Source organism: Epinephelus lanceolatus, chromosome 2 (assembly GCF_041903045.1).
Source record: "Epinephelus lanceolatus isolate andai-2023 chromosome 2, ASM4190304v1, whole genome shotgun sequence".
NCBI classification, from domain to species: domain Eukaryota; kingdom Metazoa; phylum Chordata; class Actinopteri; order Perciformes; family Serranidae; genus Epinephelus; species Epinephelus lanceolatus.
This window is the reverse complement of record NC_135735.1, coordinates 39,573,146-39,591,551: the sequence shown is the minus strand read 5'-3', so window position 1 is coordinate 39,591,551 and position 18,406 is coordinate 39,573,146. Positions and strand designations below refer to the sequence as shown.

The following is an 18,406-nucleotide window of genomic DNA, read 5'->3' as shown; positions in this document are numbered from 1 at the left end:
GACCCATGCTGACACGGGGAGAACATGCACATAGAAGGGCTTCCCCACCCTGGGTTTCCCTGTTGCGGTGAGGCGACAATGCTAACCACTGTACCACAGTGCTACCCTGTTCAATTCAATTCAATTCAATTCAATTCAATTCAATTCAATTCAATTCAATTCAGTTCAGTTCAGTTCAGTTCAGTTCAGTTCAGTTCAGTTGGGCTCTACTGGCGTAGGAAACATATGTTAACATTGCCAAAGCAAGTGTGAAATAAAAGCAAACATGTATGTACAGTAAGTAGAAATCTACTGGACATTTATTTCTATACATGTCACTGCTGACTGGGTAACATTTCTGACACAAGTTCGCTGTACACTGTTTCACACCATTTTGAGGAAAACATATAGTGCAACCAGAAAACCATAGCAAAACAGTGCACGCTGTTTTTAGACTGAACGTGCCTCAGGTGCAAGATCAAACACACACATCCTGGAGGAGTCACTGAGCCAGAGCCAACTCTGAATGTTGTGTTTACAAACTACAACCGCCAAAATCCTACTCATTCAGCCTTTAATGAACCAGTGAGGATGATAAAGGTGTAACGTCCCCCACCCTAACAGGTAGGGCAAAATTAATTCAGCACAGCATGCACACACCCACACAGTCCTCACATGAGGCAAATAAGTGAAAACAGCTGTGTGTGTGGACCGTAGGTGTGTCAGGCCTTTAAATAATTGAGACAATAGATGCCTCTGTATTTAATTACCTTTCTGCTGTATTTATGAAGCATACTTCCTCACCTCACCTACGTAGATAACACCTTTCCATTTACATGTCTAGTTTTGTCTTCATTATTAATGGAACTGATTCAGGGAAAACATAATAACTTTATAACACTTTGGCCTTATCAGCTTAGAGAAACGAGCATGTGAAGTACACTTTAAAATCCAGACTTACCAGCTCTACTTGTAATTTCGATATATTATTATTTTAAAGCAGGATAATTGAAAAGGAATTTATTGATAAAGAGGTCAGAGATGCTCAGTGTTAAAAATAGCAGCCGCGATCTATAACTGTAATGTGATCACTGAGGGTAAAACAGAAAAGCAGCCAGACGACTTGTCACTCACCATCAATGTCTCTCTGGCTGATGGCGAGCATAGATACAGACTTGGTGAGAGGCAGGGTCATGGGAGGACAGCTGTTTCGCAGAGGCCGATACCTCCTTGATTTCTGTGGCAAGAGACAAAAGCTTGTGTCAAACACACCGTGCATGCAGGAACAAACAAAAAAAAATTAACAGTCACTAAACTGGAAACAGGAAGGACAAACTAAAAAGGGAAACTACATAGATGATTTGTGATGTTGTGTTCACAATTTGTTTTAAATTTAATGAGAGCGGAGAGAAGCCGCCTGAGGAAAGTGATGCTTATTAATTCGTACTAATCCCCAAACTGACAAAGTTCCCCAGACTGCTTCTAAGTCTTGTTTACGTACAAGCTTTACAAATCCATTTTTCCTCTCATGTGAATTAAGCTGAGGATGTTTGTGAGGTTCCCTCTGGGCCGACTGTGTGACAGTATGAAGATATGACATCTAAAGGATGAACGTGATGATGATGTGTGTGAGTGTGTGTGTGTGTGTGTGTGTGTGGGTGTGTGTGTGTGTGTGTGTGTGTTAGCTGACCGGGTCATGTAGTCTGCCATGCTCCCCCAGCTCCTCCTGCTCCTCTGTCAGAGAAACCAGGGAGCCCCTGTCATCGCTGTCATGCCGGGGCATCCTTGAAGGCTCCAGGATTCGGGGACCCTGAGCGGTGGGGCCTCTCAGCTCTTCCTGGACCCCACTGAGCCCCTCCAGGCTGTAGCTGTATGATTAAAACGACGCACAAGTGACCTCAAAGAAGGAGGAATGACTGTACTGCACATATACTCTCCACCAGTCTCTCTGGACTATTCATCACAGACTTCTGTTTACACCCAGCCCCTGCTGCAACAAACACAAACTAACACATAGACATGCACACATGCACCTGTTGACAGACATACACACGCAGCTGGTCCTGCACAGTGTTTAGCCAGCTGAGTTATCACTGGGCTCCGGACCAGATTTACAGCTGAAGCAGCAGCAAATGTCTTCCAACATCAGCATCAGCATAGAGAGCTCTGCAGCTGTGATTTACAAACCCAATTACATCGATCTATGACTGGAAATAAGAGGCCTTGAAAAATCCAATACAATGATTATGGAGAGGAAAACTACAGCTACATTTCAGGATGAGCTATGCTACGTGGCCGCAGCTCTATTCGCCTCAGGACAGACTCTGTGATAGTTAAAGCTCCAGCAGTAAATCTCTCTTATCTCCACCTCCCGGGTTTGTATGGCACTCCATTATCCAGCAAATCATCAGTCCAACACCTTCAAACATCACTAACCCAAACTGGAGCAAAAGAATCATGACTTGGTGATTACCAGTGACCAGTGTAGAGCAGCACTCACCTATCCTCGGGGCTGTGAATGTAGATGACTATATCTGTCATATTAAGGCCTGCCTCATTCCAGTATTATAACATACTATCCTACAGAGCCAAAAGGTCCTCGGTGCTGAAACACGAGTAACACCTGCAGCTGTTGCAGCCCTCTGCTGTAGAAAGCTACTGACTGACTAACTGGCTGGACAGGGAACTCCCAAAAACACATGCACACATGCGTACACGCCCACATAAACGGCAAATGCAAATCAAGCAGCATGTAAATACACCCTATTCAAACAAGTTCAGGTGAAAACCCCCCCCCCCCACAAACACACTGTACCTGAGGGAACTAACTACTTGCACACCGTGGCTGTGGGGAGCATCTGGAGGGCACCGGCTGAGGTGTGAGTGTGAGGTGGAGGGGTTAGTGAGGGGGAGACAGAAGATGGAGATAAAGAGAAGTGATGGGAAGCAAGTCATGGCAAAGTTACAGTGAAGCAGATAGAGGAGGAGGATGTGAAAAGGACGGGGTTACAGGAATGTCTGAAAAGAGTGATTCTATTCCGGCATAGGCGCGCTGTTGCTTCAACTTTGTACAGTAGATTTTTCTTTAGTAAGCACAAACACTGTAAATGGGTTCAAGTTCATTTCCTGCTGCAGTGTTTTGGTAATATCAATAGCACGCAGGAAATAAACTTGAACCCAAGCTGTTTCCCCGAAATAAACTGTCAGAATAGTCTAGGCACTATTACCACTGGTGACAACACTGCTGTAGTAGCCTCTACTTTCTTGAACTTCAAAGATGTGGCTCAGTGGTTCAAGCAGTGGTGTCTGACCATAAGAGCCATGTCTTAGTTAGAGCCTGACAGATATAGAGGCAGGCTGATATTATTGGCCATTATTAGCTAATCACTTATAACAGATGAACCACGTTAAAAACGGTGAAAACAGGGTGTCTAAAGGTGTCAGACACTTAATTTAATGCCTTTTAAGACCTTTTCTAAATATTTTATTGACCTAATTTAAAGCTCCTCTTTTTGTTATTTAAGCATTGCAGGGAAGTATAAATGTAAGTAGTATCTCTGCGGCCATGTGCAGAGGTAGGTTTTATGTAGGAATATGGTTATGAGAGTGAGTTAGGTTGATCTACATTTTGCCGACAGGTAAGTGCAAGTATAAAGACAGTATGAAGTTTAGTGGAAGGTGTAAAGATTTGTAACATTAGAAGTGTGGACTTTGATGCAGAACAGCTTGACTCATTTTGACAAAAGCAAATTAAAGGATGGATGAGTAATGTTAAATAAAATATTTGTGGCAATTAAGACCTCACAAATTCAGATTTAAGACTGTTTGAAGACTTTTACAGCCCGATATTTGTAAATTTGTATTTAAACATTTTCAGACTTTTTCCAGGACCTCTAGACACCGTTAGAATATTTCAGAAATCACGTAATGGCCTGTCTGACCTTACATCTACTCCCTCCTGCTGGCTCATTGTAGAACCAATGTAGGACACTGGCATTGAGTACAGTTAAACTATTAATGCAATCTATACAATAATGTCATTCTGGTCTCAATCTAGGATCCTACATCTTTTCTAGGACTTCACTTAAGTCACGCCAGAAGGCTGAAACCGGAAATCGGCATGTTGCATTACACTATCCTGAACTTAACATGGATGCTTGTGCCAATTACAGCTACATGACCACCTTCATATTCAACGGCTTTCATTAGAAGTCCAAGGTTAGAGTTTGGCTGAGCCTACAGAACTGAAACGATAACATTCAGAGGTGCAACAGATCCACTGATGGTAACCACAACATGGATCTTTTTAATACCCAACTCCCTGTGCCTTAAAAGCAACAAAGCCATTCTTCTTGCATCTACAACAATCCTGCATGACACAAGCAAATCTTCCATCTTGTTTTTACTCCTGTGGCACACTGTCTCCTACAACACTCCTCTGAAGCTTTTACTGTCTTGAAAAATTCAATTCAAGACCTTATTATTACCCCCCCCCCAAAAAAAAAAAAAAAAAATCTTCTGTTCTCAATCTCTTGCCAATACAATCCTCTGAGCCTCCAGAGCTAAACTCCCCTCTTTCTGTGTGGCTGCTTGTTATTACCACTGCAATACAAAACACCAGTGTGTCTCAACCATCTATTTGCCACAGTATTTCTTGCACATTCCAACGGGGGAAAAGAGAGCTACATTTTTCAGCGCAGTCGCCTGCAGGGATGGAGCACAATGCAGCAGCAGTTCAACAAGCATACATTAAAAAAGTGGGGGAGATCCGCAGAGGCTACACCTACATGAATTTGCCATTGCATGTCACCTAGCAACAAGTCAATCTTATCATCACATGAAATCATGAATGTGATTTATTAGTACCTTCTCCTGTGAAAGGTCGGCTTCCCCTCACCAGGGCTACGGACGGAGCTGAAGGTGATGGATGAGAGAGACAGAGACGGGGAGCAGTGGATGAAAGGTGAGATGAGTTGGAATATGAGGGAATGGCAGGTCAATAAGAACATAATGAATGAATAAATGAACTATTTATTTGCTGATGGAACCACAGTCTTTGAGAAGGGTTGGATTTCTGTGGGCACTACTGTGTGTGTGTTAAGCTCTGAGGCACAGGTCACCATGTTGGAGGAGTGATAACAAAGGCATTTCTTCAGAATAATGGTGTTAAAGGAATAATGTGGCTGGCTCTGTCCATCGACGAAAAAGTCGACCTACCAGCACATCAAAAGATCACTCATTAAAAAAAAAAAAATGTACATATGATGGAGGGCTAGGTGCCTATTTCTTGGCTGGGAGCAATGATCTCCTGAAGTCTCTCACAATGACGTTAAAACACAAGTAAATTTCTGCACACAGCGAAGAAATAGTCTTGTGCGTAACCCGCCATAAAAACCCTGTCATTTTAAAATGTGTGTTATTGATTTTGGGGTGAACTGTCCCTTTTACAAACAAGCTAAACATGTTTATAGTTAGCGAACTTTAGAGGTGCTGTAGGTAGATTTTGTTACCCTTGGACATAACCAGGCTAGTTGTATCACCCTGTTTCCTCTCCTAACACTAAGCTGTTGGCTTTAGTTTCATATTTATCATACAGGCACCATCGTCTCATCAAACTCACAGCAAGAAAGCATTTCCCAAGATATCAAACTGTTCCTTCAAAATGTGACTAAACAGTAAGGGGGGGAAACCAGTCAGGAACAGGTAATGAATGATATGTGGTCTTCTTACTAATTACATTCACTGCATTCACTTTCCCTGTTGCTTGACATGTAAAAGATACTTCCTGAGTTATAGAAATGTCTCTACAGTCTTTACCCAGAATGCACTTTTAGCAGCACGAGGAACATTTCTATAAATGTTTTGTCCTTTCATTCTTCTTATGTGCTCCAGGTGCCTCATGTTTATCTGTAAAGCACACCTCTGGTCAAAAAATGACTCTCCGTTCTGTCGTTAGTTACACTGTAAAAAAAGACTACAGATGAAAGCTTGGCAGTAATGTGTGTTTGTGCCCAACCTGGATATCGTAAAAATAGCAGCTGATGAAAGTCTAAAGCAGTTGTTTTTCTGTTTTTACTCCAACATCGTGCCCCAGGCCTTTTATTGCCTGGCAACTACTCTGCACACAGTCCATGACAGGCCACCGTTATAGCACACAAGACAAAATAGATGTCAAGGTCTTATTGTTAATGTGCTCTGCATTAGTGTTCTTAGTGTGTCGATGTGTGAGTGTGAAGCAGTACGTGCCAACTGATGGCTTCGGTGCATATTGCTGTGAGTGTGAACGTGTGTTTCTCTGAGTCTCTGTGTGTATGCAACTCTGTGTGTGTGTGTGTGTGTGTGTGTGTGTGTGTGTGTTTGGTAGCTCCCTACCAACACCAGACAAATGGCAACACAGCTGCTCACAGCAGGAGGAGGAAACACTTGACATGGCACAGAGGGAGTGACATCAATAAGCTCTAATAATACTGACATCTGCACACATCAGGTCTACTGACATCTACTGACTAACGCCAGGCGAACACCAGCAGCCGATGGCGAGGACAAAGGAGTAACATTCTTATCTCGCTATCAATTCAACTACATCTGCAATGTAATTAGAGTTACTTCATCTTAAGGACTCAAATATAATCTTGTCTTCCCAGTCTCACCTCCTCTGGTTCATCTCTGCGTCTTCTCCGTTGTTCTTTCCAGGACCCCAGCTGTGGCGGCGATGTGGCGACTGGGAGCGGATGCTGGAGCAGGGGCGCCGCAGCACCTCTGTCACTCTGTCTTTGGCTTCTTCTTCAGCTTCTCCCGCTCCTCCTCCTCCACCACCACCACATCCAACGCTGCCCGGTCCTATAGTGGTAGCAGCCCCAGTCTGGATGCCCTCCTCTGGGCTCCAGCTGCATTCCAGGCCGTGGCTGCCCTCCGGACTGGAGCTCGACGGACCGACGCTGGCGGTGTCGTCTGTGGAGGAACAGGAGACGGAAACCTCGCTGGCACTGTCTCCTCCTGTCACTGGTTCATCATTCTGCAGACATAAAAAAAATACACATATCATAACTGTCAAAGTAAAAGAAGTACTTCCTAAAAGTGACAGTTTGTCCTGAGCCATGAGAACCGCTTCATTAATTCAAAAATGAGCGAATTCAATGCCGAGCTCTAATGAAATGTTGATTGATTTATTATTTCAGGGAGCAGACGTGTGTAAAAGTAGCTGTTTTCACTTAAGTATTCACTTCCATCCCATATTTAATCAAGGAGCGCTCCAATGGAAAGAGTATTACAGCTGGCAGTATCAGGGCCTTGCTCTTCTAACAGGGCCACACAGGAAGTGGAACCCTCAACCCTGAATAACAGGGAAACGACTTCTTGGTCATCTAGCAACAGACCCCTGGGAATACTTAAAATAGATGAGCCAATTTCTCTATTTAACCAGCCACACAGATACAGGATAAAATGCAATGGACCTGAACAGAACAAAATAAAATACTATAGAGTAGAGCAGAATAGAGCAGAACACAGTAGAATAGTAGAAACAGAATATAACAGATGACATAAGAACAGTATAGAATAGAATCAGGGCTGCCTCTTGAAAGTTGGAGTTTCAAATCATCAGTTGGAGACCCCTCAGTCGACTGAGGTTGCTTACTTTTTGTGCTATGTGCAGTGTTTTGGTTCCCAGATTTTGCTGCGGAGTGGCACTTTTGACTTTCACACTACTCTTGAGTTCAGGGCGCTGCGGACATGCAGGCAGCAGCACAGAGAAAGAGTGACTCTGCATCATAGGGCTCTGAGATAACATCATCGTCTCTCTTCTGATTAGAAGTGCTGAACTTACAGCTCACAATAAATTGGTGCGACACAGTCTCTGGCTTTTGCTTGATATGTAGTGCCAGCAAAAAACTTCATATAGACAAAAAAACAAATGCTCAAATATTCATATTGATCAGCCAAATTTGATTTGACTGGCTTAATTCTGAGTTGGGTACAGCCCTAAAGAGAATAAAGCAGCATATGATATACCAGAAGAAATCAGACCAGTATAGAATAGAATACAGGAGAACAGAACAGGATAGAATGCAGCAGAACAGATATCCTTCAAATAATTTTTAATTACCTCGCAAATCACTGTGTATATCCATCAGCATTTTTTAACTGAAGCATGCGATGAATTAAGAGAATGCTGAGGGCTGTTTAATCCACAGGAATGGGATATAATGAGGACCAAATGGCAAGGCTTAGGGATAATGAGCAAGAGCCACTTTATAGCAACACTGACATAAAACAAACACCAATAAATGATGGCAACCTTGTGAAAACAAACCTTTCCCAGGAAAAACCTTATATGAGTGATATATACAGTCTTTTCAAGACGTGTTAATCATTGTTTCAGGTCAGTGATTCACAGCAAAGACATTTGCTGGGACTCCTTGTTTTATTTTTGACTGTTGTTGTCTATCTGACTGTAATATGAGCCCTGAATTACACCATGAAAACAAAGAGAAGTGGTAAATACTCTCTGACCTGGTTCTGGTGGGAAAGAGCTCCTGCATGCACACACACAGGTATGGGATAGTCCATTTAGGGCTAATTTTTAGGTGTGAGCTTTAACTGGGCCTATTGTGCTGCCAGCTGCAGAGAGAGCACTGAGCATAGAGCTGCTTCTGTTGGAGAGCTGGGAATGAAAGATCTGCTTTATGCTGCAGACATGACTTCCTGTGGGAGTGCGAGAATGCACGAGTGTGTGTGTCTCTATACGTTCAGATGCATGTGACTGCAGTATATGTTTGTCAGTCAGTCACATGGTTTTAGCTTCAAAGCTAGGAGAAGGATTCAGCTAAGTTTGTAACTTTATTTTATATTTTAGGCTCTTAGATGATCCTTACACAATACAATTAGTGAGCACTTAAAGATACACTGTCTTACTCAAGGGCACATGGACATGACACGTGCTCAACTGAAATGCTGCCGGGATCAGTGCTACCAGTTATGAAACCATTTCTTTGGGCAATTATTCTACAGCTTGTAGAAAATGTTGAGTATCGTCTAGGGCAAAAGAAAGAGATCTCGCCTTCAGAGAGCAGTGAAGACATTAATCCTCTCTTTCTGAAGCTGAATTTAGCCGCTGTGGTCTTTGTGCGGAATCAAAGCCTGTGGATTTCATGGCCCATTTTGCCCTGTCCCTGTCTATCTACAGTATCCTAACCCTCAGCATCATACTGTATACTCCCCGGCAGCTGATGCTGTCTGCACTGACTCTTCCCATTGTTGTTTACAACAAAAAGGACATTCGGTTCACATTACCATGAGCATGTCTGGAGCACTCAAGGCTGCAGAAATGGAGAGATACAAGTATTTCAACGTTAACCAAAGGGCGCCTGGCTTCAAACAGACTTTCAACAGCAGTAGAGTGACAGCAGGGACCACGGCTTGCACTTCCCCAGCAGCAGTGTAGAGCTGCCGGCTTAAAAAGATGCTTAGTAGATGTTTGGCATCTCAGCCTCAGGTGCTGATAAATAAAAAAAGCCAAGCACAGACTGACAAAATAGCTACTTCATATATACTATATAATCCCTATAGGGCTAGTTGCAGGACTGAGGGACTGACAAAACAGCTACTTCATATATGTACTATAAAATCCCTATAGGACTAGTTGCAGAGGACAACACAAAATATATTCTTGCCGCTCAGTGTGAGTGAACTGGAGCTTTGGACTGCAGCCAGCGGAGGATTTGGTTGAATCCTGAATTCACGGCAAAATGAAATTTAACGCATCATTTATCATTTTTTCATTTATTTATTGATTGTTTTTAAGTTTGGTTTTCTATGAAGCTGGTTAACTCTCATACAGAAACACTGATAAGAGCTGTTTTTGCTTTTTTGTTCTAGTTTTTGTTCTGCCCCAAATTGCCACATGCAACTGGGATTTAAACAGCCATTCTGCTCCCCTCTTTGCTATAATTTCAAAGCACTGTTCATAACCAACTCAGTGTCAATGTTTTCATCAAGTGAATTTAGGGGTTTCCTCGTAGTAGAGTTGGCAAATCCCCAGTCAAACGTCCAATTTGTCTGTCCTGGAGGTGAAGCTTTCCCACTGAACCCCAGCTACAAAGAGAAAGCAGTGAGTCTGACCTTTCTGAAGACGCTGTCATATCCTGGCTCTGCGTTCAGGAGGCTTTCTATGTCGCTGGCAGAGTCTCTGTGTGTGGTGGAGGGACAGCTGGTGGCACTGCTGGTTCTACTGGGCAAACTGGGAAACGCTGAAGACTGCGAGGATCCTGAAAGACACAACAATTTGTTAACACCGAAATATGGCGGATTGAAAATCACAGAGAAATAGAGCACTTTTAAGTAGAAAATTAACGGGATTATTAACGGGAGCTATCAGGAATACGAAGGTACCAGGAGAAATGCTGACATTTCAATCAGGAAAACATTCCGGTATAATGTGATTAAAGTTAGATTCTATTTAACTTTGTGTTTTCTCATGAGAGCATTCAGCTGTTAAGTGACAAGTGCCATGTTTCCAAAGTAATCAGTTTTCATTCACTCCTCTAAAACATAAGCAGGTCTGTTCGACAGCAGTGAAAAGACTTCTGGGAATTTGAGAAGGTGTGAAAAGCCTGGCGGATCAATGGCCGACTGTCCTGATTACAGCCGTCTGTGCTGAACCGCAAAGGCAAACAACTACTGTTTGTGTGTTTAAAAGGTCTGAGAGCAGAACTGAAGTTAAAATCCCACACAGAGAAAATGACAACTGAAAATGCTATTGATGTGCTGCAAAACAGCTTTCATGACAGTGTGGCATCACACACATACCATTAGTCACCCTGGGGCCGACTGATGTTTACAGAGGCTCACAGAGACTCTCTGCAACATTTTGTAGCAAAGTTAGGAGTCATTTTCACTTCAGTTGTTTGATCAGGAGCAATTAGCACGCAGACAGGTTGAAGCCCAGTGTGTGTAAACATCAGCCACGTCGATGTGTGGCTGAGTAAGTCACCACTTCCCCACCTGAATCATAGCCAGCATTCTGCCACATTAAATATCTTCCTCAAAAACAACCTAAAACTACTGCTCTCGCTGTAAAGCCCTGGCCTCAGATCCCAGATCCAGTCCCAGTGCTTAACCATAGAACCATATTCAACAGCAGCCCACCATGAGTCATGTTGGGGTTTAAATACACTATTTGCTCAGGACTGGGCACGAGTACTCGATTAAGACGTCAGTCTTTAGTCATATGTAATAAAAATAAACATAAATTGACCTGCTTCTATATTAAAACTTAACATTTTTTGGACAGGACACAGTGATGTAACAGATCCATCTGGCAAACCTGACAGATCTGTGCAGACGCAGATAACGCTTTCAGTCAGACATCATTTGAAAAAATGTTTCAGGCAGAATGGCAACCAGGCATAAGACTGATTTCTGTAAGTATTTCGACAAAACAAACAAAATTATTGTGCATTGCAAGCCATATAATGTTAAACTTGTGTATCATAGCTAATTTGTACAGTCTGTGCAGCGCAAAAAAGATAAGCTAACCCTAACACCTACCCTTATTTTGGTGTGGATGTTCAATTCCAACCCTTAACTTCCGTTACTTTCTTTTTTTTTTTTTTCCGGGATACTTGTATCGCGATATTTTTGTGTAGCAATATCGTATCGTCACACAGTGTGAAGTATCAATTTTTTTTATTATAGAAATTATTAATATGACAAATACAAATCAAACTTCAGGTAGCCTTCGAGAATATTATAATGAATTGCTTTTTAGTCAACTAGATACATTCTGCTGCAAGAAAATGGCGAAGTGAAGTGAGATAAACAGACTGGGAACTTTGTCTTATTAGATAAAACAGATGTTGACAAAGTTTCCTTTGGGGAGATAATTTACAGTTGAAAAAAGGGAATATATCACAGCATAGCGCAACATATTATTGTTGTATCGTGATTTAAGTATCACGATTATATCGTATCGTGGATCCTCTGGTGATTCCCACTCCTTTACTTGACTACTCAATAATGAGAGAGTACTTGAATATGGAAATGAGCTAAAATGCCCCTCCCTACAATTTGCATGCTTTGCTATACGAGACACAGGCTCTGTTTTTTAATGACAGCTGAAAACCTTTATTATTATTCATGCTGTTTTTTTTTACTTTCACATATACATTTAATCATCTACTTATTCTTCACTGTCTAATTGCCCTTGTTTTTATGTGCTGCTTTTCTATTTTTTTTTGTAAAGCACTTTTACCTACATCGCTTGTATAAAAATGAGCTCTATAAATAAAGTGTATCATCTTACAAGTTTTTTTTTTCAAGCCCCCTCGTCTGCACACAGCACAGCCGTTCTTATGCAACAGCCCTGTGTTGCTGCAGCATTTTGTACATGTAAGGACATGTACAGATAATATCCCAGGCCAAACTAAAAGAGGAAGATTGCACTCGGCTAGCAGATGTATAATAGTAGGCTTATTTTAGCCAGAGGCCAAAAGCAACTGGATGAGATCATTCACTGAGTTTGTTATTTTGCATCATTTCTGATGTCTATTTCTGCTCCAGAAAACGGAAGTTATTCTTTATCCCTCAGGAACATTTTCCCTGTACTCATGTGCACAAGAGGAAGTTCCTTATGTGTCTGGGTTATATGTGAACATGTCGACAGTAACTAAATAATGATGTTACAGAATAAAGACGCGCACCAATGGTACACACCAAATACAGTTGATCTCTGGCTATAGCGAGTGGGTACTTTAGGAATCCTGAGGCTTGAACATTCAGCTGCAGTCAGCTGCTCGGAGGACGGGGCCATCAGGGGGTTGGTGGATGGGACAAAGGGTTGCACTGGGAGTGGTCAGTGACAGAGCCCTTCATTTTAGCAAGAATCTGTTAGAGTGCAACAACAAACGAGCAAATGGGGGGCACAGTCACAGACTTCCTGCAACTGATGAACTGCTGACCACTAACACACATGCATGCAATTGTATGAAAACGTAGGTGGGTTGAAGGAGTGGTGCAACTAGCTCACTGACTCAAGGACTGCTAAGCCAAAGAAGTCAGGAATGTCTTCAGATTCACAATATTGACCAGCACAGCAGTAGAGCACTCACACACACAGATGATGTGAAAAAAAACACACGATAACATTATTCAAATCAGCAGCTCTGCAGTATCTGTGAGTTCTGAAAATATGTGCAAATATTTGATCAGATATTGAGACGTTTATTTCACTTATTAAAACACTCTCAACCTGGGAGGATGAACTAATCAGCAATCATTTGACTGAAATGAAAACATGCTTTTTCCAAAGTGTTTCACAGATCTGAGAGATGGTAATACAAAATCTCAATAATTTCTAATTACAGGCCTTGAAAGAGCTGAGAAACTAACTAATGTTCTACCCTGAATCAGAATTTTGTAATCAGAGGTGTCAGCCTAAATCTTATTTAGGAAATTAATGTCTCAATATTTGCTTCCAACACTGTGGAGCTGTATGACTCCAGCCAGCAGTGGAGGGGGGTGGCCTTGATATGACAGGCACAGGATTATTTCTGTTATCCACTTTTAGGGGAAAAGTATTTCTGCAGAACAAAGGTCACAAGTTTTATTGTTGGAGCTGCAGTTTTACCTGTCAAATAATCACTGTGCATAATCTCTTAACAGTAGAGATCACAATTTCATACAGGGGGATGTCATATGGACAGTAACCTCATCAAAAGCAGGCTTCCTTTACAACACAGTGGACAAGATAACACTCCAAACATGAAAGCTACACTGACCTTTGACCCCCAGCGCTGCAGCAAAGTTTAGCCATGACCAAATGTTGGTAGTAGATGCAAAACATCCCTTTTTTCCTCATATTCCTAACATCACAAGCCCACCATGACGGACAATGTGTGTGTGTGTGTGTGTGTGTGTGTGTTGGAGGGGAGTGGTAAGTCGCAGTGACAGAAGTGAATGCTGGGAGTTTTTCCCGGACTCCACCCCCTCACACCTGTCCACTAAAACTAGCAGGGGACTGTGAGCTTTGACAGCTGTCTTCCTCCCTCTGTTTCAAACGCAGCCGCACACACACACACACACGAAAAGTTCTGAACAGGTGTAAGGCCCTCTGATGAGTCAGTGGGTGGTTGAGGTTGTTGGTTGAATGTAAATCAGCTCACACACCTGTAGATATAACTTTGACTAAAATACAACACATGTCTTTTATCATTCATTTGACCTTATTTTAGAGAGACCAGTGAGGCCAGCGGCAAAGCCACATCACCCAGATCTGTATGATACGGCATATAATTATGTCACAATACGGCCATGTGAAAACACACAGGCACTTCTCACTGCTCAGTGAATTAAATATTACTTGCAATCCAAACAGTTACTGCAGCTGGGGTTTTCAATGCAGTTAAAAATGTATGACAAGAAAAAGAAAAAAGGAAGCCAGGCTGAACTCTGGTGGAGAAATGTGTGTTGTTAGATGAATGCGGCTGAAGAAAAATTGCAAGGGAGATATGATCCAAACAAATCAACCAGACTGAGGCAATGAATGTGGGGAGGAATAACCACAAAGATAAAGTATGGATCAGGGCTCCCTGTCTTTAGACACTTTTCTCTGCACATTTTCATACAGTTAGTCGAGATAAGTCGCCACCGAGGCTGGCTTAAGTGTTCTCCTAAATGCAGATTTTATCAGCACTTACTGATACTTATTTTTCCTTACATCCATATATTTACTTGTCCTGTGTTTTCGAAGGACGTTGACATGTTAAGTTTGTGCGACTGGGCTGACTTTTTGCAGATAGAGTTGGGTTGTTGTTTTTTTGCGTGACAGCAGCTAGTCAGTCATCCTTCAAAGCTGAGAAACCACCGGGGGCTGACCACACTGTGCGTGGAGGTCGGAGCAACAGAAAACGTGCTGCACAAACTTCTTTCTTTGTTGAAGCCCTGAAAGTAGAGCAGCATGGTATGTTTTCCTGTTGTAACAAAGCAAACTGAATCAGCTCATAATCTGCTATCATGTAACTATTTACTGTTCAGGGCTCTAATTTGAGCAACACACATTTACAAAATTATTACTATTATAAAGAAAATGTTCATAAATGCCTAAATGATGAAAAATACTCATAATTTTGTGAAGAGGCCTCTAACATTATAGCCTCACTTCAATTTTTCACTGAAATAAAAATCTGTCTTCCATGCACACACTTCAGAAAGCACACTATCTTAAAAAGCTGTAATTTAAACCTTCACTGTGAATCAGTTAAAACCACCTTTTACTCCCTTATCTTTGTTTTCTCTTTTCACCATATTATTTCTGCCTTGAATCAAAAGTACGCCCAGCACGTCTCCTCCTATATAAATAAGGGTTAGTGAATCCAGTTGAGCTAAATGTAATATAAATGTAATAACATGCAACATTGCAAACAACACTTTAAGGCAGCAGCATGACTCTCGACAGAGGCTAAGCAAACCACAGGCAGCCAGGCACACTACCAAGCTGTGGCCTTCCCAAAACACATTAACCAGCTATATTATGGGATGCAGATCCAGGTCCATCACACACCACAGGCAATACACAGCATGTTCTCAGGCTAAGGCTTTGCACAAGCTTGTAAATCAAGTGCTCTTGGGTCCACTTTCCTGCTGTGTCTAAGCTCTGTAAATCCAAACTTTGTACAATATATCACTTAATATTCTATACAGACGGATTCACTTTTGTTATGAACATATAAAGGAAATATGCAAAAAGAAGTGTTGACACAATATGGTTGGACATTGACTGATAATTGTAACTCTCAAGCAGAGCAGAGTAAGGTCTAAACCCTGACTTTGGCCTTGGTGGTTTTGTAAGTCAATTTTCCTGGGTCAACCCATTCACACTGACAAAAGAAGGTCAAGCTCCTAACTTCCTACTTCACAAGTCTAGTTTAATAATCACAATTATCATTTACAACTTATTCAATTTTATAACCAAGCACTTCTGAGTTTTGAACTCAAAGTCAGCTTTATGAGGCTGTGCTTAGACACGGCAGTTTTTGAGTAAATGCTTATGTAAGCAGCTCTGGACGCTATGAATATGAGATGAGAATATGAGATATTTCAGTCTGGATTAAAGCAGCAGTATGACCGACCACCCGCTGGTCGACCATTGCAAACCCTAGAGCCATGCTGCTGGTATGGCTTAAAACTTAATAAGGCACTCAATTGAACAGTAACTTGAGACACATTTACATTTGGATGTGCAGTGGACACCACAACTTTCAGTACCGTGGGAATTGTTTAATGAATTTTATTCTACTAGTGCAGTGCCCTTTCGAAAAGTGTCTGTTCAGAACAGCCTGATTGCTTGGCCTTGCTTATTGCTGCTTGCAGCTTCCTCAACAACCAGAATATTGGCACAGCTTCCGCATCATTGGGCTCATAGAGCAGGCGCACTAGAGACTTTTGTCAGCTGAGCCAGCTACTTCCAGTTCAGCTCTACGTTAACTTAACTGGGGATACAATGATTTAATCATGTTCTAAACTTTTCAAATGTTATCGAACGAACTGGATCAAATCCTGATAGTGAAACAAGTCATTTTACGGGGGCTGTGAAGCTTAAAAAGATGTATCCACTGATTTACAGATTTCTCTTTCACAATGTAAAAGTCTTTTTGGGTCCAATGCATCACATGATGGACTTGTAAGTTGTAATCCCACATTTTTTGCCACTAGGGACACTGGCTTCAAATCCAGGTGCACTTCCTGGGGTTCTACTTGTGCCCAGCATGCCATTCTGTGGTGTGACATTTGATAGGGGTTTACTCTCCATACACTAAACAGTGTGTACATAACGCACTGCTAATAAATATGTCCCCTAGACCCACACTTGGCGCTGTACCTCCTTAGGTCCTCAGGGTTTCACTTGTCAACTGTCAACAAACCAATCGGATAAACAGTTGCTGGGAAAAATCATAGGGCAGACATACAGATAGACAGACAGAGACTCCTTACATTTTAGTAAGATTTTGTTTATATGACTGAATGGTAGATTACAGATTCAGTCAGTCATTTTCCTGCCACCGCTCCTGTTACTACCTGACGTTGCTAACTTGACTGAATCAACCAGAGAGACAGAACAACAGAGGATGAAGGAATCTGGTGAGTTTACTGAGGTAAAGATAGAGAGATATTTCCACCAAAAAGGAAGTGATGTCAACTTCTCCCAGCTGCTGTAGAGGAAATCCCACCCTCACCCACCCTTCTATTTTATTTCCGTTTGACAATCCCATTTTATCTGTCTTTGTCATTCTCTTTCCATCCTTGTGTTTCCTTTCCCTCCCCTTGTATTTCTTCAGCTCATCCATTAAAACCCTTTTTTCTCTCTTTCTCCATCTGACAGACTGATGTTTCATCTGTTTTCCACCACAGATAAAAGGCAGTTTGTTCTCATCGATCTGTTGGTCATGTTTTATTGAGACTGGTCTCTCCACGGACAGACTCATTTTACAGAGGTCATAGAATCCTTTTTTCCTATCCTGCTGCGGCTGTTGCCCATACATACAGCACATACCTATATGTCAACATCTGAAATACTTCAAATTAAGATTTCATTTACAGTCATTCCCCATACGCTGACTGAAAAACATTCACAGCTGCAACAATCATCTGTTTGCTGCAATGACAAAAAGGCGAATGTTTTGTTTAGTCACAGCAGCAGTGTGACTCTAGGGATACAAATTCAGTTATTCAGTGAGTTGGCCCACTGCTTTAGTCCAGATCAACATTCAATGTTTACTGGACGAATTGCCATGAAATTCAATACAGACATGCATTGCTTCCAGAACTTACTGTTGACTCTGGTGATTCACCTTGCACCACCATGAGGTCGAACTTTTAATTTGTCTAATACTTTAGTTTATGACTAAGAACATATAAATCATACTGTATTTCATCAACCTTAGCTGTACTTGATGTTTTGTGTTGATTAGCAAATATTATGCTGACATACTAAACTATTACCTGTTAAACATTAGCATTGTTAACATTTTCACTGTAAATATGTTGGAACTTTACATTAGCATTTATCACCGCTATACAGCCTTAAAGAGCTGCTAGCTTTGTTTTAGTCTTGTTAACCCCTGACAGATATTTACAAAAAACAAAGACAAAAACAAGACATGAAGATATTTGTAAGACATGCATAAGAGGCCAAAACGATGTTTAACTATGAGTAAACTATCGCTACCACTGCTGCTGAGCTAACATCACATGTCTGACCACCAAGTTTCTACTCATTCTGCTGTTTCTCTAACACACCACTGGTACTGATGTTAACTAGCTCTGTTTCATGTACTGGGTCAGTTTAAAAAACACTGTATGGTCAACTGGAATACCACAAAAAAGGGTAAATTGGAATACCACCAACTTAGGGATGGGATGCACCATATTGGAT

General features: G+C 41.7%; 1 protein-coding gene across 7 annotated transcripts in view; it reads right to left on the bottom strand.

Annotated features, from left to right (window-relative positions):
* The window catches only part of LOC117245643 (A-kinase anchor protein 13-like), a 147,614-nt gene that overhangs the window by 51,679 nt on the left and 77,529 nt on the right, over window positions 1-18,406 (bottom strand). For 5 of the 7 annotated variants that reach the window (XM_078161635.1, XM_078161629.1, XM_078161638.1 and 2 more), the window contains exons 11-15: window positions 10,099-10,244; window positions 6,630-6,994; window positions 4,846-4,893; window positions 1,670-1,847; window positions 1,114-1,216 (exon numbers count right to left, since the gene is read on the bottom strand). In XM_078161635.1, coding sequence (XP_078017761.1) covers window positions 1,114-1,216; window positions 1,670-1,847; window positions 4,846-4,893; window positions 6,630-6,994; window positions 10,099-10,244 — 840 coding nt within the window. The remainder of the gene's footprint in view (window positions 1-1,113; window positions 1,217-1,669; window positions 1,848-4,845; window positions 4,894-6,629; window positions 6,995-10,098; window positions 10,245-18,406) is intronic. The other 2 variants (XM_078161642.1, XM_033609121.2) reach the window with 1 other exon arrangement.